General features: G+C 46.1%; 1 protein-coding gene across 2 annotated transcripts; it reads right to left on the reverse strand.

Moving 5' to 3' along the window:
- Nucleotides 1-942: 942 nt before the first annotated feature.
- LOC106591389 (tyrosine-protein phosphatase non-receptor type 2) lies at nucleotides 943-23949 on the reverse strand (the record flags this gene model as incomplete). 2 transcript variants are annotated; one of them, XM_045711347.1, is given in 8 exon segments in its annotated part: nucleotides 943-4497; nucleotides 11441-11835; nucleotides 14454-14615; nucleotides 16357-16566; nucleotides 16667-16804; nucleotides 22763-22861; nucleotides 23611-23711; nucleotides 23859-23949. In XM_045711347.1, coding segments are annotated over 8 exon segments (1386 nt in total), but the record flags the coding sequence as incomplete, so codon positions are not given.
- Nucleotides 23950-24521: the final 572 nt, after the last annotated feature.

The raw sequence follows: 24521 nt of genomic DNA on the forward strand, positions 1-24521 counted from the left end.
CTTTCTGAAGGCACCGTGTATAAACATGTACTTTCTGAAGGCACCGTGTATAAACATGTACTTTCTGAAGGCACCGTGTATAAACATGTACTTTCTGAAGGCACCGTGTATAAACATGTACTTTCTGAAGGCACCGTGTATAAACATGTACTTTCTGAAGGCACCGTGTATAAACATGTACTTTCTGAAGGCACCGTGTATAAACATGTACTTTCTGAAGGCACCGTGTATAAACATGTACTTTCTGAAGGCGGTCCTGCGTGGGGCAAATGGATGCTGCTGGCCACGCGGCTGGAGAAAAACAAAATTACTGGATGTATGACCCCCCAAAAAAAGGCCTCTTCTAGAAACACTTGAATACATTCCTGGAAATGTGGCATGAGTGGTCCCTCGTTGTACCTGCATCGATTCACATCATAAACCACAATGAAATCACCGTGATCAACCAGAGTCCAGACGTCAGATAGAGGCTGAGACAGCAGAGTGGGAGGATGGAATTATGGGGGAGGGAGGGAGGGAGGGAGGGAGGGAGGGAGGGAGGAGGGAGGGAGGGAGGGAGGGAGGGAGGGAGGGAGGGAGGGAGGGGGCACTTTAACCTTTTGTCAAGCACAGATGAAACAAGACGAGGTCTACTTCCTAAATGTAGTTATTTTGGGGACATAGTCTAGAGGACAGATCATCAATTAGGTTCAGCAGCTGGATGGTCGGAGGAGGGGGAGGGGGGATGGAACATAATTACAAATCATTTGTAGAATGAAATTATGTTTTAGTCAAACATTATCTGTTTGGGCTTCTTGCGGTCAATTTTCAAACCTCGCTAACATTTGTATACAATCACATCTCTCCCTTCTCCCTTCTAAATAAACATGACATTTCAGTTCCTTCTAAGACCTGTGTAGAAGCATCACTGATTGAAAACGGATCAACTCAGCCATAAACATGTTTCGGTTATAAAAAAATACATTTTATTGAACAACTTCAGGTTGTTTTTATGTGTTCTAACTGCAGCTCCACAGTTTCACAAAACTCACCTGAATGGGAAACAACAAACAAATGGAATGATATGGTCCATGCTGTTCTGAGGCCTGTATTACTGAGGCCTGTATTACTGAGGCCTGTATTACTGAGGCCTGTATTTACTGAGGCCAGTATTTACTGAGGCCAGTATTACTGAGGCCAGTATTTACTGAGGCCTGTATTACTGAGGCCAGTATTTACTGAGGCCAGTATTTACTGAGGCCTGTATTACTGAGGCCTGTATTACTGAGGCCTGTATTTACTGAGGCCTGTATTTACTGAGGCCAGTATTACTGAGGCCAGTATTTACTGAGAACAGTATTTACTGAGACCAGTATTTACTGAGGCCAGTATTTACTGAGGCCTGTATTACTGAGGCCTGTATTACTGAGGCCTGTATTTACTGAGGCCTGTATTTACTGAGGCCAGTATTACTGAGGCTTGTATTTACTGAGGCCTGTATTTACTGAGGCCTGTATTTACTGAGGCCTGTATTTACTGAGGCCTGTATTTACTGAGGCCTGTATTACTGAGGCCAGTATTACTGAGGCCAGTATTACTGAGGCCAGTATTTACTGAGGCCAGTATTTACTGAGGCCAGTATTCCCTGCCTAAACCTTAAACCATAACCAAATGGTGGAGGATCGTCCAGTGTCATCACAATGTTCGAGTCCCAAATGGCACCCTTTTTCCCTATATAGTGCACTACTTTTGACCAGAGCCCTTTGCAAAAAGTAGTGCACTATAAAGAGAATAGGGCACCATTGAGAACGTAACCAATGAGTCATTCTATCACAAGGACTTCGTGCCCAGGATGACATAAAGAAGACATGTCATCCTAGGGGTTTAGTACATGCTAACGACACATTTGGTACGCACCCCGTGGGCCGTACGACCATACATTCCGATTTGACTTAGCCACACTGTTTATTTTTCATCAACAGTATACAGGACAACGACCCTTCAGGAGGTCACACGGCGTAAACTCTCCGGGGTCACACGACGTAAACTCTCCGGGGTCATACGGCGTAAACTCTCCGGGGTCATACGGCGTAAACTCTCCGGGGTTATACGGCGTAAACTCTCCGGGGTTATACGGCGTAAACTCTCCGGGGTTATACGGCGTAAACTCTCCGGTTATACGACGTAAACTCTCCGGTTATACGGCGTAAACTCTCCGGTTATACGGCGTAAACTCTCCGGGGTCACACGGCGTAAACTCTCCGGTTATACGGCGTAAACTCTCCGGGGTCACACGGCGTAAACTCTCCGGGGTCACACGGCGTAAACTCTCCGGGGTCACACGGCGTAAACTCTCCGGTTATACGGCGTAAACTCTCCGGGGTCATACGGCGTAAACTCTCCGGGGTTATACGGCGTAAACTCTGTCCTATTAGCAAAGAGCGTGATCCGTTCCCCGTCACGTTACTATGGAAAATAACCCTGGGATTATCGTAAAGGCACATTCAAGTATTGGGGGGGGTTAAAAAGCCACAAACTAAAAGATACATCCATGTCATATTGTCACCGAGCTTGCTTTCAACAAGGTTCATTTCCTTCACCTTGGACTGACAGGCGCTTTGACCAAACCTGGGATTTGCACGACGAACATAGAGTCTTTACATTGGTCCCTGTGACTCCATAAGCTTGTAGGACAGGCTCATTTCTGACATGAACTCACACACACACACACACACACACACACAGAGAGGAGTTTCTCTGTCCATGCTGCAACACAGAGACCAAGGCTACTGCTTAACATCACTTCTCCTTACTGTCTGCTGGGCATCAGCCAGCCAGCCAGCCAGTCAGTCAGCCAGTCAGCCAGCCAGCCAGCCAGCCAGCCAGCCAGCCAGTCAGTCAGCCAGCCAGCCAGCCAGCCAGCCAGCCAGTCAGGTCATTCTGAATCAGATGAATAATACTCCAACTAGATAAAACAATTCTATTGAAGGATCAAAAAAAGGTGAAAAACAGCCTTTGAATTACTTCATGTCAAAATATGTACATCAATCAAATCAATGAAAAAAAACCCTGACCTTTTAAAATGAAATAAAGAACGACTGGAAGAAAAGCAAAACGGCGAGATGTTGTTTTGTACTGAGTCGTTTGTTGTTTTGTACTGAGTCGTTTGTTGTTTTGTACTGAGTCTTTTGTTGTTTTGTACTGAGTCGTTTGTTGTTTTGTACTGAGTCGTTTGTTGTTTTGTACTGAGTCGTTTGTTGTTTTGTACTGAGTCGGTTGTTGTTTTGTACTGAGTCGTTTGTTGTTTTGTACTGAGTCGTTTGTTGTTTTGTACTAAGTCGTTTGCTGTTTTGTACTGAGTCGTTTGCTCATCATGTCTGTTGCTGCGGCATGATGGGTTCATGACGGGTTCAGACAGTACATTCATCAGCTTCTTCTGCTAACTGGAGAACCACACAGACTGAGAGAAGATGTTACCGTGAAGATTTAACAGGAAACAAAATATCCACCGGGACGGTTTGATCTAGTGCTCTGATCTGTTCACCAGGGGTTGAGCTCAACAACATTTCAATTCTTCAGAAAGTAAAACTACATTCAAAATGTTTAAAATCATTGAAGAAGAAAGAAAAAAGGCTTGAAGAGAATTGAAATTGGAATTTCAGTGCACTTCCTGAATTGACAGGAATCAAAATGGAATTGACCCTAACCTTGGTTTTGACCTGTAGAAATAAATACTCCTGTTATGAACAAACAGACCATGTACCTACAGAGAGAGAGAGAGGGTACTGTGTCCCAGGTACTGGTGCAAAAAAAGAAGAGTCAGAGAGGGAGGAGGTATCACTGGGAGAAGAGCCAGACCACCACTAGACCCAAGGCCACGGCAGCTCAGACAGAGGGAGGGGGTATCACTGGGAGAAGAGCCAGACCACCACTAGACCCAAGGCCACGGCAGCTCAGACAGAGGGAGGGAGGAGGTATCACTGGGAGAAGAGCCAGACCACCACTAGACCCAAGGCCACGGCAGCTCAGACAGAGGGAGGGGTATCACTGGGAGAAGAGCCAGACCACCACTAGACCCAAGGCCACGGCAGCTCAGACAGAGGGAGGGAGGGGGTATCACTGGGAGAAGAGCCAGACCACCACTAGACCCAAGGCCACGGCAGCTCAGACAGAGGGAGGAGGTATCACTGGGAGAAGAGCCAGACCACCACTAGACCCAAGGCCACGGCAGCTCAGACAGAGGGAGGGAGGGGGTATCACTGGGAGAAGAGCCAGACCACCACTAGACCCAAGGCCACGGCAGCTCAGACAGAGGGAGGGAGGGGGTATCACTGGGAGAAGAGCCAGACCACCACTAGACCCAAGGCCACGGCAGCTCCAGCCCCTATGTTGAGCAGGATAGGTCTCCAGTACAACCAGCGTTCTCTCTGCCTCTCTGTGTCCGTCAGTCTCTGTTTCATCAGGTGAAGCTTCTGGGCCGTGCTGGCAATACGCTCCTTCCTGTGTCTCTTCCTCAGGCTGGAATTAGATAATAAGATGAGGGTTTCATTACATGGACAGAGAAGTCTGGAAGGGTCCTAATTGAATGCCATCTAAACATGTGAGTCTGGAAGGGTCCTAATTGAATGCCATCTAAACATGTGAGTCTGGAAGGGTCCTAATTGAATGCCATCTAAACATGTGAGACTGGAAGGGTCCTAATTGAATGCCATCTAAACATGTGAGTCTGGAAGGGTCCTAATTGAATGCCATCTAAACATGTGAGTCTGGAAGGGTCCTAATTGAATGCCATCTAAACATGTGAGACTGGAAGGGTCCTAATTGAATGCCATCTAAACATGTGAGTCTGGAAGGGTCCTAATTGAATGTCATCTAAACATGTGAGACTGGAAGGGTCCTAATTGAATGTCATCTAAACATGTGAGTCTGGAAGGGTCCTAATTGAATGCCATCTAAACATGTGAGTCTGGAAGGGTCCTAATTGAATGCCATCTAAACATGCGAGTCTGGAAGGGTCCTAATTGAATGTCATCTAAACATGTGAGACTGGAAGGGTCCTAATTGAATGCCATCTAAACATGTGAGTCTGGAAGGGTCCTAATTGAATGCCATCTAAACATGTGAGACTGGAAGGGTCCTAATTGAATGCCATCTAAACATGTGAGACTGGAAGGGTCCTAATTGAATGCCATCTAAACATGTGAGTCTGGAAGGGTCCTAATTGAATGCCATCTAAACATGTGAGACTGGAAGGGTCCTAATTGAATGCCATCTAAACATGTGAGACTGGAAGGGTCCTAATTGAATGCCATCTAAACATGTGAGACTGGAAGGGTCCTAATTGAATGCCATCTAAACATGTGAGTCTGGAAGGGTCCTAATTGAATGCCATCTAAACATGTGAGACTGGAAGGGTCCTAATTGAATGCCATCTAAACATGTGAGTCTGGAAGGGTCCTAATTGAATGCCATCTAAACATGTGAGACTGGAAGGGTCCTAATTGAATGTCATCTAAACATGTGAGACTGGAAGGGTCCTAATTGAATGCCATCTAAACATGTCAGTCTGGAAGGGTCCTAATTGAATGCCATCTAAACATGTGAGACTGGAAGGGTCCTAATTGAATGCCATCTAAACATGTGAGTCTGGAAGGGTCCTAATTGAATGCCATCTAAACATGTGAGACTGGAAGGGTCCTAATTGAATGCCATCTAAACATGTGAGACTGGAAGGGTCCTAATTGAATGCCATCTAAACATGTGAGTCTGGAAGGGTCCTAATTGAATGCCATCTAAACATGTGAGACTGGAAGGGTCCTAATTGAATGCCATCTAAACATGTGAGTCTGGAAGGGTCCTAATTGAATGCCATCTAAACATGTGAGTCTGGAAGGGTCCTAATTGAATGCCATCTAAACATGTGAGTCTGGAAGGGTCCTAATTGAATGCCATCTAAACATGTGAGTCTGGAAGGGTCCTAATTGAATGCCATCTAAACATGTGAGTCTGGAAGGGTCCTAATTGAATGCCATCTAAACATGTGAGACTGGAAGGGTCCTAATTGAATGCCATCTAAACATGTGAGACTGGAAGGGTCCTAATTGAATGCCATCTAAACATGTGAGTCTGGAAGGGTCCTAATTGAATGCCATCTAAACATGTGAGTCTGGAAGGGTCCTAATTGAATGCCATCTAAACATGTGAGACTGGAAGGGTCCTAATTGAATGCCATCTAAACATGTGAGTCTGGAAGGGTCCTAATTGAATGCCATCTAAACATGTGAGACTGGAAGGGTCCTAATTGAATGCCATCTAAACATGTGAGTCTGGAAGGGTCCTAATTGAATGCCATCTAAACATGTGAGTCTGGAAGGGTCCTAATTGAATGCCATCTAAACATGTGAGACTGGAAGGGTCCTAATTGAATGCCATCTAAACATGTGAGTCTGGAAGGGTCCTAATTGAATGCCATCTAAACATGTGAGTCTGGAAGGGTCCTAATTGAATGCCATCTAAACATGTGAGACTGGAAGGGTCCTAATTGAATGCCATCTAAACATGTGAGTCTGGAAGGGTCCTAATTGAATGCCATCTAAACATGTGAGTCTGGAAGGGTCCTAACTGAATGCCATCTAAACATGTGAGTCTGGAAGGGTCCTAATTGAATGCCATCTAAACATGTGAGTCTGGAAGGGTCCTAATTGAATGCCATCTAAACATGTGAGTCTGGAAGGGTCCTAATTGAATGCCATCTAAACATGTGAGTCTGGAAGGGTCCTAATTGAATGCCATCTAAACATGTGAGTCTGGAAGGGTCCTAATTGAATGCCATCTAAACATGTGAGACTGGAAGGGTCCTAATTGAATGCCATCTAAACATGTGAGTCTGGAAGGGTCCTAATTGAATGCCATCTAAACATGTGAGTCTGGAAGGGTCCTAATTGAATGCCATCTAAACATGTGAGACTGGAAGGGTCCTAATTGAATGCCATCTAAACATGTGAGTCTGGAAGGGTCCTAATTGAATGCCATCTAAACATGTGAGTCTGGAAGGGTCCTAATTGAATGCCATCTAAACATGTGAGACTGGAAGGGTCCTAATTGAATGCCATCTAAACATGTGAGTCTGGAAGGGTCCTAATTGAATGCCATCTAAACATGTGAGTCTGGAAGGGTGCTAATTGAATGTCATCTAAACATGTGAGACTGGAAGGGTCCTAATTGAATGCCATCTAAACATGTGAGTCTGGAAGGGTCCTAATTGAATGCCATCTAAACATGTGAGTCTGGAAGGGTCCTAATTGAATGCCATCTAAACATGTGAGTCTGGAAGGGTCCTAATTGAATGCCATCTAAACATGTGAGTCTGGAAGGGTCCTAATTGAATGCCATCTAAACATGTGAGACTGGAAGGGTCCTAATTGAATGCCATCTAAACATGTGAGACTGGAAGGGTCCTAATTGAATGCCATCTAAACATGTGAGTCTGGAAGGGTCCTAATTGAATGCCATCTAAACATGTGAGTCTGGAAGGGTCCTAATTGAATGCCATCTAAACATGTGAGTCTGGAAGGGTCCTAATTGAATGCCATCTAAACATGTGAGTCTGGAAGGGTCCTAATTGAATGCCATCTAAACATGTGAGTCTGGAAGGGTCCTAATTGAATGCCATCTAAACATGTGAGTCTGGAAGGGTCCTAATTGAATGCCATCTAAACATGTGAGTCTGGAAGGGTCCTAATTGAATGCCATCTAAACATGTGAGTCTGGAAGGGTCCTAATTGAATGCCATCTAAACATGTGAGACTGGAAGGGTCCTAATTGAATGCCATCTAAACATGTGAGTCTGGAAGGGTCCTAATTGAATGCCATCTAAACATGTGAGTCTGGAAGGGTCCTAATTGAATGCCATCTAAACATGTGAGTCTGGAAGGGTCCTAATTGAATGCCATCTAAACATGTGAGTCTGGAAGGGTCCTAATTGAATGCCATCTAAACATGTGAGACTGGAAGGGTCCTAATTGAATGCCATCTAAACATGTCAGTCTGGAAGGGTCCTAATTGAATGCCATCTAAACATGTGAGACTGGAAGGGTCCTAATTGAATGTCATCTAAACATGTGAGACTGGAAGGGTCCTAATTGAATGTCATCTAAACATGTGAGTCTGGAAGGGTCCTAATTGAATGCCATCTAAACATGTGAGTCTGGAAGGGTCCTAATTGAATGCCATCTAAACATGTGAGTCTGGAAGGGTCCTAATTGAATGCCATCTAAACATGTGAGTCTGGAAGGGTCCTAATTGAATGCCATCTAAACATGTGAGACTGGAAGGGTCCTAATTGAATGCCATCTAAACATGTGAGACTGGAAGGGTCCTAATTGAATGCCATCTAAACATGTGAGTCTGGAAGGGTCCTAATTGAATGCCATCTAAACATGTGAGACTGGAAGGGTCCTAATTGAATGTCATCTAAACATGTGAGTCTGGAAGGGTCCTAATTGAATGCCATCTAAACATGTGAGTCTGGAAGGGTCCTAATTGAATGCCATCTAAACATGTGAGACTGGAAGGGTCCTAATTGAATGCCATCTAAACATGTGAGTCTGGAAGGGTCCTAATTGAATGCCATCTAAACATGTGAGTCTGGAAGGGTCCTAATTGAATGCCATCTAAACATGTGAGTCTGGAAGGGTCCTAATTGAATGCCATCTAAACATGTGAGTCTGGAAGGGTCCTAATTGAATGCCATCTAAACATGTGAGTCTGGAAGGGTCCTAATTGAATGCCATCTAAACATGTGAGTCTGGAAGGGTCCTAATTGAATGCCATCTAAACATGTGAGACTGGAAGGGTCCTAATTGAATGCCATCTAAACATGTGAGTCTGGAAGGGTCCTAATTGAATGCCATCTAAACATGTGAGTCTGGAAGGGTCCTAATTGAATGCCATCTAAACATGTGAGACTGGAAGGGTCCTAATTGAATGCCATCTAAACATGTGAGTCTGGAAGGGTCCTAATTGAATGCCATCTAAACATGTGAGTCTGGAAGGGTCCTAATTGAATGCCATCTAAACATGTGAGTCTGGAAGGGTCCTAATTGAATGCCATCTAAACATGTGAGACTGGAAGGGTCCTAATTGAATGCCATCTAAACATGTGAGTCTGGAAGGGTCCTAATTGAATGCCATCTAAACATGTGAGTCTGGAAGGGTCCTAATTGAATGCCATCTAAACATGTGAGACTGGAAGGGTCCTAATTGAATGCCATCTAAACATGTGAGTCTGGAAGGGTCCTAATTGAATGCCATCTAAACATGTGAGTCTGGAAGGGTCCTAATTGAATGCCATCTAAACATGTGAGTCTGGAAGGGTCCTAATTGAATGCCATCTAAACATGTGAGTCTGGAAGGGTCCTAATTGAATGCCATCTAAACATGTGAGTCTGGAAGGGTCCTAATTGAATGCCATCTAAACATGTGAGTCTGGAAGGGTCCTAATTGAATGCCATCTAAACATGTGAGTCTGGAAGGGTCCTAATTGAATGCCATCTAAACATGTGAGTCTGGAAGGGTCCTAATTGAATGCCATCTAAACATGTGAGTCTGGAAGGGTCCTAATTGAATGCCATCTAAACATGTGAGACTGGAAGGGTCCTAATTGAATGCCATCTAAACATGTGAGACTGGAAGGGTCCTAATTGAATGTCATCTAAACATGTGAGACTGGAAGGGTCCTAATTGAATGCCATCTAAACATGTGAGTCTGGAAGGGTCCTAATTGAATGCCATCTAAACATGTGAGACTGGAAGGGTCCTAATTGAATGCCATCTAAACATGTGAGTCTGGAAGGGTCCTAATTGAATGCCATCTAAACATGTGAGTCTGGAAGGGTCCTAATTGAATGCCATCTAAACATGTGAGTCTGGAAGGGTCCTAATTGAATGCCATCTAAACATGTGAGTCTGGAAGGGTCCTAATTGAATGCCATCTAAACATGTGAGTCTGGAAGGGTCCTAATTGAATGCCATCTAAACATGTGAGTCTGGAAGGGTCCTAATTGAATGCCATCTAAACATGTGAGTCTGGAAGGGTCCTAATTGAATGCCATCTAAACATGTGAGTCTGGAAGGGTCCTAATTGAATGCCATCTAAACATGTGAGTCTGGAAGGGTCCTAATTGAATGCCATCTAAACATGTGAGTCTGGAAGGGTCCTAATTGAATGCCATCTAAACATGTGAGTCTGGAAGGGTCCTAATTGAATGCCATCTAAACATGTGAGACTGGAAGGGTCCTAATTGAATGCCATCTAAACATGTGAGTCTGGAAGGGTCCTAATTGAATGCCATCTAAACATGTGAGTCTGGAAGGGTCCTAATTGAATGCCATCTAAACATGTGAGACTGGAAGGGTCCTAATTGAATGCCATCTAAACATGTGAGTCTGGAAGGGTCCTAATTGAATGCCATCTAAACATGTGAGTCTGGAAGGGTCCTAATTGAATGCCATCTAAACATGTGAGTCTGGAAGGGTCCTAATTGAATGCCATCTAAACATGTGAGTCTGGAAGGGTCCTAATTGAATGCCATCTAAACATGTGAGTCTGGAAGGGTCCTAATTGAATGCCATCTAAACATGTGAGACTGGAAGGGTCCTAATTGAATGTCATCTAAACATGTGAGTCTGGAAGGGTCCTAATTGAATGCCATCTAAACATGTGAGTCTGGAAGGGTCCTAATTGAATGCCATCTAAACATGTGAGTCTGGAAGGGTCCTAATTGAATGCCATCTAAACATGTGAGTCTGGAAGGGTCCTAATTGAATGCCATCTAAACATGTGAGTCTGGAAGGGTCCTAATTGAATGCCATCTAAACATGTGAGACTGGAAGGGTCCTAATTGAATGCCATCTAAACATGTGAGTCTGGAAGGGTCCTAATTGAATGCCATCTAAACATGTGAGTCTGGAAGGGTCCTAATTGAATGCCATCTAAACATGTGAGTCTGGAAGGGTCCTAATTGAATGCCATCTAAACATGTGAGTCTGGAAGGGTCCTAATTGAATGCCATCTAAACATGTGAGACTGGAAGGGTCCTAATTGAATGCCATCTAAACATGTGAGTCTGGAAGGGTCCTAATTGAATGCCATCTAAACATGTGAGTCTGGAAGGGTCCTAATTGAATGCCATCTAAACATGTGAGACTGGAAGGGTCCTAATTGAATGCCATCTAAACATGTGAGACTGGAAGGGGCCTAATTGAATGTCATCTAAACATGTGAGTCTGGAAGGGTCCTAATTGAATGCCATCTAAACATGTGAGTCTGGAAGGGTCCTAATTGAATGCCATCTAAACAGTCTGTCCAGCACTAAAGGCCCACAGGCAGCTTCAGAAGGAGGGAGTTAAGCAGACAATAGAAAGAAGCAGTAGAGGGGAATACACCTCCAGGTGTACTGACCTTGGCACCTCCGCCAGGTCCTTCTCTGAGCTGTCTGGATCTGTCCCGTCTCCTGACGTCCGGTCCTCTCTGGACAACGCCACAGCTTCAGGCTCCACACAGGGCAGTGGCTGGCCGTTGGGCTTTTCTGAGGGCCAACTGGGGGACGTGGGGGCGTCTAAAGGGCGTGGCGGGGGTAGAGGGGGGGCGGGGGCGTCTGAAGGGCGTGGCGGGGGTAGAGGAGGGGCGGGGGCGTCTGAAGGGCGTGGCGGAGGGTAGAGGAGGGGCGGGGCGTCTAAAGGGCGTGGCGGGGGTAGAGGAGGGGCGGGGGCGTCGGAGAGAGATCTGGGAGGGGGGGCAGGTGGTGATTGACACACGGTCGCTCTGTCCTCTCTGGACAGCTCTCTCCACTGGCTCTGGACAGACAGACAGACAGACCAGTAGTTAATGACCAACAGCTCCTCATACAGACAGACAGGACAGTACTTAAAACCTGTTGGGGCTAGGGGGGAAGTATTTGCACGGCCGGATAAAAAATGTACCCGATTTAAACTGGTTACTACTCTTGCCCAGAAACGAGAATATGCATATAATTATAGTAGATTTGGATAGAAAACACTCTAAAGTTTCTAAAACTGTTTGAATGGTGTCTGTGAGTATAACAGAACTCATATGGCAGGCCAAAACCTGAGAAGATTCCATACAGGAAGTGCCCTGTCTGACAATTTGTTGTCCTTCTGTTGCATCTCTATCGAAAATACAGCATCTGTGCTGTAACGTGACACTTTCTAAGGCTCCCATTGGCTCTCTAAAGCCGCCAGAAAGTGGAATGGGGTGTCTGCTGTCTCTGGGCTAAGAACAGCAGGAGAGTTTGTGAGTGGTCAGCCTGGGGACAGTGAGACTGAGATGCGCGTTCACGAGAATTATCAATTTTTTTCTTTCAGCCTTTGAATGAATACAACGTTGCCCGGTTGGAATATTATCGCTATTTTACGAGAAAAATAGCATAAAAATTGATTTTAAACAGCGTAATGGAATATTTAGAACGTTTTTGTCACGAAATGCGCTCGCGCGTCACCCTTCGGATAGTGACCTGAACGCACGAACAAAACGGAGTTATTTGAATATAACTATGGATTATTTGGAACCAAAACAACATTTGTTGTTGAAGTAGAAGTCCTGGGAGTGCATTCTGACAAAGAACAGCAAAGGTAATACAATTTTTCTAATAGTAATTCTGAGTTTAGGTTGCCCCAAACTTGGTGGGTGTCAAAATAGCTAGCCGTGATGGCCGGGCTATGTACTCAGAATATTGCAAAATGTGCTTTTGCCGAAAAGCTATTTCAAAATCTGACACCGCGATTGCATAAAGGAGTTCTGCATCTATAATTCTTAAAATAATTGTTATGTTTCTTGTGAACGTTTATGATGAGTCATTTAGTAAATTCACCGGAAGTTTGCCGGTATGCTAGTTCTGAACATCACATGCTAATGTAAAAAGCTGGTTTTTGATATAAATATGAACTTGATTGAACAAAACATGCATGTATTGTATAACATAATGTCCTAGGGGTGTCATCTGATGAAAATCATCAAAGGTTACTGCTGCATTTAGCTGTGTTTTGGGTTTATGTGACATATATGCTGGCTTTGAAAATGGCTGTATGGTTATTTTTGGCTGTGTACTCTCCTGACATAATCTAATGTTTTGCTTTCGCTGTAAAGCCTTTTTGAAATCGGACAATGTGGTTAGATTAACGAGAGTCTTGTCTTTAAAACGGTGTAAAATAGTCATATGTTTGAGAAATTGAAGTTATAGCGTTTTTGAGGTATTTGTATTTCGCGCCACGCGATTCCACTGGCTGTTGAATAGGGTGGGACCTAGCCCAGGGAAGTTAATGACCAACAGCTCGACAGACAGACAGACAGACAGACAGACAGACAGACAGACAGACAGACAGACAGACAGACAGACAGACAGACAGACAGACAGACAGACAGACAGACAGACAGACAGACAGACAGACAGACAGACAGACAGACAGACAGAGGTGTTCATGTTACTATAAGGCAGTAGAACAGTCATGTTTGGATGTAGGAGAAACACATCGTCCCTCAGTGAAGACACAGTTCTGCTAATATCTAGTTTCACATTGACACTCTACTCTCCCATACAGCATTTTATTAAATGTAACCTTTATTTAACGAGGCAAGTCAGTTAAGAACAAATTCTTATTTATAATGACGGTCTACCGGGGAACAGTGGGGTTAACTGCCTTGTTCAGGGGGCAGAACGACAGATTTTTACCTTGTCAGCTCTGGGGATTCGATCTTGCAACCTTTCGGTTACTGCGGAGCAGTCTCCCTGCCTGTGAGGAGCAGTCTCCCTGCCTGTGAGGAGCAGTCTCCCTGCCTGTGAGGAGCAGTCTCCCTGCCTGTGAGGAGCAGTCTCCCTGCCTGTGACGGAGCAGTCTCCCTGCCTGTGAGGAGCAGTCTCCCTGCCTGTGAGGAGCAGTCTCCCTGCCTGTGAGGAGCAGTCTCCCTGCCTGTGAGGAGCAGTCTCCCTGCCTGTGAGGAGCAGTCTCCTGCCTGTACAGAGCAGTCTCCCTGCCTGTACAGAGCAGTCTCCCTGCCTGTACAGAGCAGTCTCCTGCCTGTACAGAGCAGTCTCGTGTGTGGTAGGGAGCAGGTGTCTGCCTGTGACAGAGCAGTCTCCTGCCGTGAGGCGCTTGGCTCCCTGCAGCTGCTGAGGAGTAGTCGTCCTGCCTGTGAGGAGCAGTCTCCCTGCCTGTGCAGAGCAGTCTCCCATGATGCTCTTGGCTCCCTCCAGCTAGCTAGGTGTGTGGTTAGGGTTAGCAGCGGGGTGTTACCTGTACAGAGCAGTCTCCCATGATGCTCTTGGCTCCCTCCAGCTAGCTAGGTGTGTGGTTAGGGTTAGCAGCGGGGTGTTACCTGTACAGAGCAGTCTCCCATGATGCTCTTGGCTCCCTCCAGCTAGCTAGGTGTGTGGTTAGGGTTAGCAGCGGGGTGTTACCTGTACAGAGCAGTCTCCCATGATGCTCTTGGCTCCCTCCAGGACGGCCCTGTAGGAGAAACGTAGCTGGTCAGGAGTCTGGATCAGACCCATTCGGTACTCCCTCATGTCCAGCAGAACCTTCTGGATGTCCACTGACGACGGGTCCTTCCTCTTGTCCATCTACACGAGAGAGAGAGAGAGAGAGAGAGAGAGAGAGAGAGAGAGAGAGAAGAGAGAGAATGTAACACCCTGGCCATAGAGAGGTTTTTTTTTTAGTTCTCTATTTTTGGTTTGGCCAGGGTGTGACATGGGTGGGCGTTCTAGGTTTCTTTTTCTACGTTGGTGGTTTTCTTTGGTTTCGGCCGTGTGTGGCTCTCAATCAGGAACGGGTGTAGATCGTTGTTGGTGATTGAGAGTCATACACAGGCAGCCTGTTTTTCCTTTTGGCGTTTTGTGGGTGAATGTTTTCTGTTTAGAGTTTGTATCCTGACAGAACTGTTACTGGTCGTTCTTTTGGTTTCTTCTCATTCGGTCATTAAAAACCATGAACACATCCTCCGCTGCACCTTGGTCTCATTTCAACGACAGACGTTACAGAGAATGACGTCACCTTTCGACGTCGGGGACGAGTGAAGACGGAACGTCACCTTTCGACGTCGGGGACGAGTGAAGACGGAACGTCACCTTTCGACGTCGGGGACGAGTGAAGACGGAACGTCACCTTTCGACGTCGGGGACGTCACCTTTCGACGTCGGGGACGAGTGAAGACGGAACATCACCTTTTCGACGTCAGGGACGAGTGAAGACGGAACATCACCTTTCGACGTCAGGGACGAGTGAAGACGGAACATCACCTTTCGACGTCAGGGACGAGTGAAGACGGAACATCACCTTTCGACGTCAGGGACGAGTGAAGACGGAACGTCACCTTTCGACGTCGGGGACGAGTGAAGACGGAACGTCACCTTTCGACGTCAGGGACGAGTGAAGACGGAACGTCACCTTTCGACGTCGGGGACGAGTGAAGACGGAACGTCACCTTTCGACGTCGGGGACGAGTGAAGACAGGACGTCACCTTTCGACGTCGGGGACGAGTGAAGACGGAACGTCACCTTTCGACGTCAGGGACGAGTGAAGACGGAACGTCACCTTTCGACGTCGGGGACGAGTGAAGACAGGACGTCACCTTTCGACGTCGGGGACGAGTGAAGACGGAACGTCACCTTTCGACGTCGGGGACGAGTGAAGACGGAACGTCACCTTTCGACGTCGGGGACGAGTGAAGACGGAACGTCACCTTTCGACGTCGGGGACGAGTGAAGACGGAACGTCACCTTTCGACGTCGGGGACGAGTGAAGACGGGCTGTTCTACATAATGCTGAACAGTGAATTTAGACTGGAGACACAGCCCATCTCTAAATAGCCCACCCAACTACCTCATCCCCATATTGTTATTTATTTCTGCTCTGTTGCACCCCCAGTATCTCTACTTGCACATCATCATCTGCTCATCTATCACTCCAGTGTCAATCTGCTAAATTGTAATAATTTACCCACTACGGCCTATTTATTGCCTCACCCGCCTTTCGAACTGCTTTGCTTTATCTTGGCCAGGTCGCAATTGTAAATGAGAACTTGTTCTCAACTAGCCTACCTGGTTAAATAAAGGACTTGTTCTCAACTGGCCTACCTGGTTAAATAAAGGACTTGTTCTCAACTAGCCTACCTGGTTAAATAAAGGTGAAATAAATAAATAGAAATACAGTTTGACCAGGAAGCTGGTGTGAAACACCAAGTAGTAAAGCCTTGTCCGAGACCAGCTTAACGTCCAATCACAGCCCCTGAACGGGACGCTAGTCTACTTTCATACCAAGTAGGGAATTCAATAACAACGTAAAACAGGAAGTATTGAGGTTACCAGGATGAGACACGTGTCAACCAATGAGAAGGTCCCTGATCGTCCAATCCCAGCGCTGCAGTGGACCACGGACGGCCCATGCTCCGGCCCCAATGAGCCAGACTCCCGCACCTTGACCAGGAAGTTGAGGAAAGAGGCCGGTGATTCTGGGACGCCGAAATCAGGCCAGGTGGTGTAGTGAAAGTGGTATATCTCTCTGGTTTCTCCTGTCTGGACAAGGCATGTGATTTAATAACAGTGACGATGTTAATAACAACAACAACAACTTCCTCGTGACAACGGAGACGTCCACGGAGACGTAGAATCTCACCTCTGTGTTCCTCAGCTCCAACACTCGTATGACGTAGTAGGACATGTCCTCTTCCTTCACCAGCGTCACAACAAACCCTGTGTCTGTATAAGACAACTGGTGTCCCTCAGCTGTAGGCCAGTACTGAGCACACTTCTCCTGTTGGGGGGGACAATACATCAGCTGTAGTACTGAGGACACTTCTCCTGTTGGGGGGGGACAATACATCAGCTGTAGTACTGAGGACACTTCTCCTGTTGGGGGGGGGACAATACATCAGCTGTAGTACTGAGGACACTTCTCCTGTTGGGGGGGACAATACATCAGCTGTAGTACTGAGGACACTTCTCCTGTTGGGGGGGGACAATACATCAGCTGTAGTACTGAGGACACTTCTCCTGTTGGGGGGGGACAATACATCAGCTGTAGTACTGAGGACACTTCTCCTGTTGGGGGGGGGACAATACATCAGCTGTAGTACTGAGGACACTTCTCCTGTTGGGGGGGGACAATACATCAGCTGTAGTACTGAGGACACTTCTCCTGTTGGGGGGGGGACAATACATCAGCTGTAGTACTGAGGACACTTCTCCTGTTGGGGGGGGGACAATACATCAGCTGTAGTACTGAGGACACTTCTCCTGTTGGGGGGGACAATACATCAGCTGTAGTACTGAGGACACTTCTCCTGTTGGGGGGGGACAATACATCAGCTGTAGTACTGAGGACACTTCTCCTGTTGGGGGGGACAATACATCAGCTGTAGTACTGAGCACACTTCTCCTGTTGGGGGGGGACAATACATCAGCTGTAGTACTGAGGACACTTCTCCTGTTGGGGGGGACAATACATCAGCTGTAGTACTGAGGACACTTCTCCTGTTGGGGGGGGACAATACATCAGCTGTAGTACTGAGGACACTTCTCCTGTTGGGGGGGGACAATACATCAGCTGTAGTACTGAGGACACTTCTCCTGTTGGGGGGGGGACAATACATCAGCTGTAGTACTGAGGACACTTCTCCTGTTGGGGGGGGGACAATACATCAGCTGTAGTACTGAGGACACTTCTCCTGTTGGGGGGGGACAATACATCAGCTGTAGTACTGAGGACACTTCTCCTGTTGGGGGGGGACAATACATCAGCTGTAGTACTGAGGACACTTCTCCTGTTGGGGGGGGACAATACATCAGCTGTAGTACTGAGGACACTTCTCCTGTTGGGGGGGGGACAATACATCAGCTGTAGTACTGAGGACACTTCTCCTGTTGGGGGGGGACAATACATCAGCTGTAGTACTGAGGACACTTCTCCTGTTGGGGGGGGGACAATACATCAGCTGTAGTACTGAGGACACTTCTCCTGTTGGGGGGGGACAATACATCAGCTGTAGTACTGAGGACACTTCTCCTGTTGGGGGGGACAATACATCAGCTGTAGTACTGAGGACACTTCTCCTGTTGGGGGGGGACAATACATCAGCTGTAGTACTGAGCACACTTCTCCTGTTGGGGGGGGGACAATACATCAGCTGTAGTACTGAGGACACTTCTCCTGTTGGGGGGGGACAATACATCAGCTGTAGTACTGAGGACACTTCTCCTGTTGGGGGGGGACAATACATCAGCTGTAGTACTGAGGACACTTCTCCTGTTGGGGGGGACAATACATCAGCTGTAGTACTGAGGACACTTCTCCTGTTGGGGGGGGACAATACATCAGCTGTAGTACTGAGGACACTTCTCCTGTTGGGGGGGGACAATACATCAGCTGTAGTACTGAGGACACTTCTCCTGTTGGGGGGGACAATACATCAGCTGTAGTACTGAGGACACTTCTCCTGTTGGGGGGGGGACAATACATCAGCTGTAGTACTGAGGACACTTCTCCTGTTGGGGGGGACAATACATCAGCTGTAGTACTGAGGACACTTCTCCTGTTGGGGGGGGGACAATACATCAGCTGTAGTACTGAGGACACTTCTCCTGTTGGGGGGGGACAATACATCAGCTGTAGTACTGAGGACACTTCTCCTGTTGGGGGGGGACAATACATCAGCTGTAGTACTGAGGACACTTCTCCTGTTGGGGGGGACAATACATCAGCTGTAGTACTGAGGACACTTCTCCTGTTGGGGGGGGACAATACATCAGCTGTAGTACTGAGGACACTTCTCCTGTTGGGGGGGGGGACAATACATCAGCTGTAGTACTGAGGACACTTCTCCTGTTGGGGGGGGGACAATACATCAGCTGTAGTACTGAGGACACTTCTCCTGTTGGGGGGGACAATACATCAGCTGTAGTACTGAGGACACTTCTCCTGTTGGGGGGGGGACAATACATCAGCTGTAGTACTGAGGACACTTCTCCTGTTGGGGGGGGACAATACATCAGCTGTAGTACTGAGGACACTTCTCCTGTTGGGGGGGACAATACATCAGCTGTAGTACTGAGGACACTTCTCCTGTTGGGGGGGGACAATACATCAGCTGTAGTACTGAGGACACTTCTCCTGTTGGGGGGGGACAATACATCAGCTGTAGTACTGAGGACACTTCTCCTGTTGGGGGGGGACAATACATCAGCTGTAGTACTGAGGACACTTCTCCTGTTGGGGGGGACAATACATCAGCTGTAGTACTGAGGACACTTCTCCTGTTGGGGGGGGACAATACATCAGCTGTAGTACTGAGGACACTTCTCCTGTTGGGGGGGACAATACATCAGCTGTAGTACTGAGGACACTTCTCCTGTTGGGGGGGACAATACATCAGCTGTAGTACTGAGGACACTTCTCCTGTTGGGGGGGGACAATACATCAGCTGTAGTACTGAGGACACTTCTCCTGTTGGGGGGGGACAATACATCAGCTGTAGTACTGAGGACACTTCTCCTGTTGGGGGGGGACAATACATCAGCTGTAGTACTGAGGACACTTCTCCTGTTGGGGGGGGACAATACATCAGCTGTAGTACTGAGGACACTTCTCCTGTTGGGGGGGGGACAATACATCAGCTGTAGTACTGAGGACACTTCTCCTGTTGGGGGGGGACAATACATCAGCTGTAGTACTGAGGACACTTCTCCTGTTGGGGGGGGACAATACATCAGCTGTAGTACTGAGGACACTTCTCCTGTTGGGGGGGGACAATACATCAGCTGTAGTACTGAGGACACTTCTCCTGTTGGGGGGGGACAATACATCAGCTGTAGTACTGAGGACACTTCTCCTGTTGGGGGGGGACAATACATCAGCTGTAGTACTGAGGACACTTCTCCTGTTGGGGGGGGGACAATACATCAGCTGTAGTACTGAGGACACTTCTCCTGTTGGGGGGGGACAATACATCAGCTGTAGTACTGAGGACACTTCTCCTGTTGGGGGGGGACAATACATCAGCTGTAGTACTGAGGACACTTCTCCTGTTGGGGGGGGGACAATACATCAGCTGTAGTACTGAGGACACTTCTCCTGTTGGGGGGGGACAATACATCAGCTGTAGTACTGAGGACACTTCTCCTGTTGGGGGGGGACAATACATCAGCTGTAGTACTGAGGACACTTCTCCTGTTGGGGGGGGACAATACATCAGCTGTAGTACTGAGGACACTTCTCCTGTTGGGGGGGGACAATACATCAGCTGTAGTACTGAGGACACTTCTCCTGTTGGGGGGGGACAATACATCAGCTGTAGTACTGAGGACACTTCTCCTGTTGGGGGGGACAATACATCAGCTGTAGTACTGAGGACACTTCTCCTGTTGGGGGGGGACAATACATCAGCTGTAGTACTGAGGACACTTCTCCTGTTGGGGGGGGGACAATACATCAGCTGTAGTACTGAGGACACTTCTCCTGTTGGGGGGGGACAATACATCAGCTGTAGTACTGAGGACACTTCTCCTGTTGGGGGGACAATACATCAGCTGTAGTACTGAGGACACTTCTCCTGTTGGGGGGGGACAATACATCAGCTGTAGTACTGAGGACACTTCTCCTGTTGGGGGGGGACAATACATCAGCTGTAGTACTGAGGACACTTCTCCTGTTGGGGGGGGACAATACATCAGCTGTAGTACTGAGGACACTTCTCCTGTTGGGGGGGGACAATACATCAGCTGTAGTACTGAGGACACTTCTCCTGTTGGGGGGGACAATACATCAGCTGTAGTACTGAGGACACTTCTCCTGTTGGGGGGGGACAATACATCAGCTGTAGTACTGAGGACACTTCTCCTGTTGGGGGGGGGACAATACATCAGCTGTAGTACTGAGGACACTTCTCCTGTTGGGGGGGACAATACATCAGCTGTAGTACTGAGGACACTTCTCCTGTTGGGGGGGACAATACATCAGCTGTAGTACTGAGGACACTTCTCCTGTTGGGGGGGGACAATACATCAGCTGTAGTACTGAGGACACTTCTCCTGTTGGGGGGGGGGGGACAATACATCAGCTGTAGTACTGAGGACACTTCTCCTGTTGGGGGGGGACAATACATCAGCTGTAGTACTGAGGACACTTCTCCTGTTGGGGGGGGGGACAATACATCAGCTGTAGTACTGAGGACACTTCTCCTGTTGGGGGGGACAATACATCAGCTGTAGAGTGTGTTGGTCCTCACTGTTCAGCATTATAACATTTATGTAGGGTACTTACAGATCCCTTCTCTAAGATTCTGTTCAGCATTATAACATTTATGTAGGCTACTTACAGACCCCTTCTCTAAGATTCTGTTCAGCATTATAACATTTATGTAGGCTACTTACAGACCCCTTCTCTAGGATTCTGTTCAGCATTATAACATTTATGTAGGCTACTTACAGACCCTTTCTCTAGGATTCTGTTCAGCATTATAACATTTATGTAGGATTCTGTTCAGCATTATAACATTTATGTAGGCTACTTACAGACCCCTTCTCTAGGATTCTGTTCAGCATTATAACATTTATGTAGGCTACTTACAGACCCTTTCTCTAGGATTCTGTTCAGCATTATAACATTTATGTAGGATTCTGTTCAGCATTATAACATTTATGTAGGCTACTTACAGACCCCTTCTCTAGGATTCTGTTCAGCATTATAACATTTATGTAGGATTCTGTTCAGCATTATAACATTTATGTAGGATTCTGTTCAGCATTATAACATTTATGTAGGATTCTGTTCAGCATTATAACATTTATGTAGGCTACTTACAGACCCCTTCTCTAGGATTCTGTTCAGCATTATAACATTTATGTAGGATTCTGTTCAGCATTATAACATTTATGTAGGCTACTTAAAGACCCTTTGTCTATGATTCTGTTCAGCATTATAACATTTATGTAGGCTACTTACAGACCCCTTCTCTAGGATTCTGTTCAGCATTATAACATTTATGTAGGATTCTGTTCAGCATTATAATATTTATGTAGGATTCTGTTCAGCATTATAACATTTATGTAGGATTCTGTTCAGCATTATAACATTTATGTAGGCTACTTACAGACCCTTTGTCTATGATTCTGTTCAGCATTATAACATTTATGTAGGATTCTGTTCAGCATTATAACATTTATGTAGGCTACTTACAGACCCTTTGTCTATGATTCTGTTCAGCATTATAACATTTATGTAGGCTACTTACAGACCCCTTCTCTAGGATTCTGTTCAGCATTATAACATTTATGTAGGCTACTTACAGACCCTTTCTCTATGATTCTGTTCAGCATTATAACATTTATGTAGGATTCTGTTCAGCATTATAACATTTATGTAGGATTCTGTTCAGCATTATAACATTTATGTAGGATTCTGTTCAGCATTATAACATTTATGTAGGCTACTTACAGACCCCTTCTCTGGGATTCTGTTCAGCATTATAACATTTATGTAGGCTACTTACAGACCCCTTCTCTAGGATTCTGTTCAGCATTATAACATTTATGTAGGATTCTGTTCAGCATTATAACATTTATGTAGGCTACTTACAGACCCCTTCTCTAGGATTCTGTTCAGCATTATAACATTTATGTAGGCTACTTACAGACCCCTTCTCTAGGATTCTGTTCAGCATTATAACATTTATGTAGGATTCTGTTCAGCATTATAACATTTATGTAGGCTACTTACAGACCCTTTCTCTATGATTCTGTTCAGCATTATAACAGCTTTGGAGTTCTGCTCCCAGACCATCAACCAGAAGTGACCGCATGTGTTCTTCAGGGGGCCCTTTGGGAGAAAACACAACACACTGCTTCATCACCAACTGAAACACAGACCAACCTTCAAAATAAACATCCACAATCCTTAGTGCGTGTTTAGAGAAAATCTCACTTCAAACGATCAGTACATAATGAACGGAAACGTCTGAGATACTTGTATGTACTGACCTGAGACAGGAAATAGATTCTTTGGGCTTCACTACTTGTATGTACTGACCTGAGACAGGAAATAGATTCTTTGGGCTTCACTACTTGTATGTACTGACCTGAGACAGGAAATAGATTCTTTGGGCTTCACTACTTGTATGTACTGACCTGAGACAGGAAATAGATTCTTTGGGCTTCACTACTTGTATGTACTGACCTGAGACAGGAAATAGATTCTTTGGGCTTCACTACTTGTATGTACTGACCTGAGACAGGATATAGATTCTTTGGGCTTCACTACTTGTATGTACTGACCTGAGACAGGAAATAGATTCTTTGGGCTTCACTACTTGTATGTACTGACCTGAGACAGGAAATAGATTCTTTGGGCTTCACTACTTGTATGTACTGACCTGAGACAGGATATAGATTCTTTGGGCTTCACTACTTGTATGTACTGACCTGAGACAGGAAATAGATTCTTTGGGCTTCACTACTTGTATGTACTGACCTGAGACAGGAAATAGATTCTTTGGGCTTCACTACTTGTATGTACTGACCTGAGACAGGAAATAGATTCTTTGGGCTTCACTACTTGTATGTACTGACCTGAGACAGGATATAGATTCTTTGAGCTTCCTCCACCATCACTAAACTTGCATTGATGTAGTCATTTTCAGAGTTTTCAAGTTTAACGCGACTGTGATCATCTGAAACCAGAGACGAAAGATATTTAAAAACGTGTAAAAAAATTTTAAAAAATATCGCGAATCGTCAAGTTGCAAAAACGTTCATCACAACGACTAGTAGCGTAAGGCTACTTCATGAACGATAGTTGCACAGACAGAAATACTCACAGGGGCTGACGTCTCTGTACCGGTTTCGGTTCTGATTCTCTGGACGTTTTGCCATCTGATATGAATAGTCACTGGCTTGGCTTCGGATTTCCTGAGGAAAAAAACATGACAACGAAAACCAGCCAATGACTGTCAGTTGAAATGTGACCAGGTCTGACGACCCATACAGCTACTAACCAAGCAGACATCTGCAGTAAGAGAACTAACAAACAAGTTACCTATCGACTTCTTAGAAATGTTTACTACTGGCTACTGGGTATACACTACCTGACTAATTAGCTAGGTCAGCTAACTACTGGCTACTGGGTATACACTACCTGACTAATTAGTTAGGTCAGCTAACTACTGGCTACTGGGTATACACTACCTGACTAATTAGCTAGGTCAGCTAACTACTGGCTACTGGGTATACACTACCTAACTAATTAGCTGGGTCAGCTAACTACTGGGTATACACTACCTGACTAATTAGCTAGGTCAGCTAACTACTGGGTATACACTACCTGACTAATTAGCTAGGTCAGCTAACTACTGGCTACTGGGTATACACTACCTGACTAATTAGCTAGGTCAGCTAACTACTGGCTACTGGGTATACACTACCTAACTAATTAGCTGGGTCAGCTAACTACTGGGTATACACTACCTGACTAATTAGCTAGG

The sequence above is a fragment of the Salmo salar genome, unplaced genomic scaffold, assembly GCF_905237065.1.
Source record: "Salmo salar unplaced genomic scaffold, Ssal_v3.1, whole genome shotgun sequence".
Classification (NCBI taxonomy): Eukaryota; Metazoa; Chordata; class Actinopteri; order Salmoniformes; family Salmonidae; genus Salmo; species Salmo salar.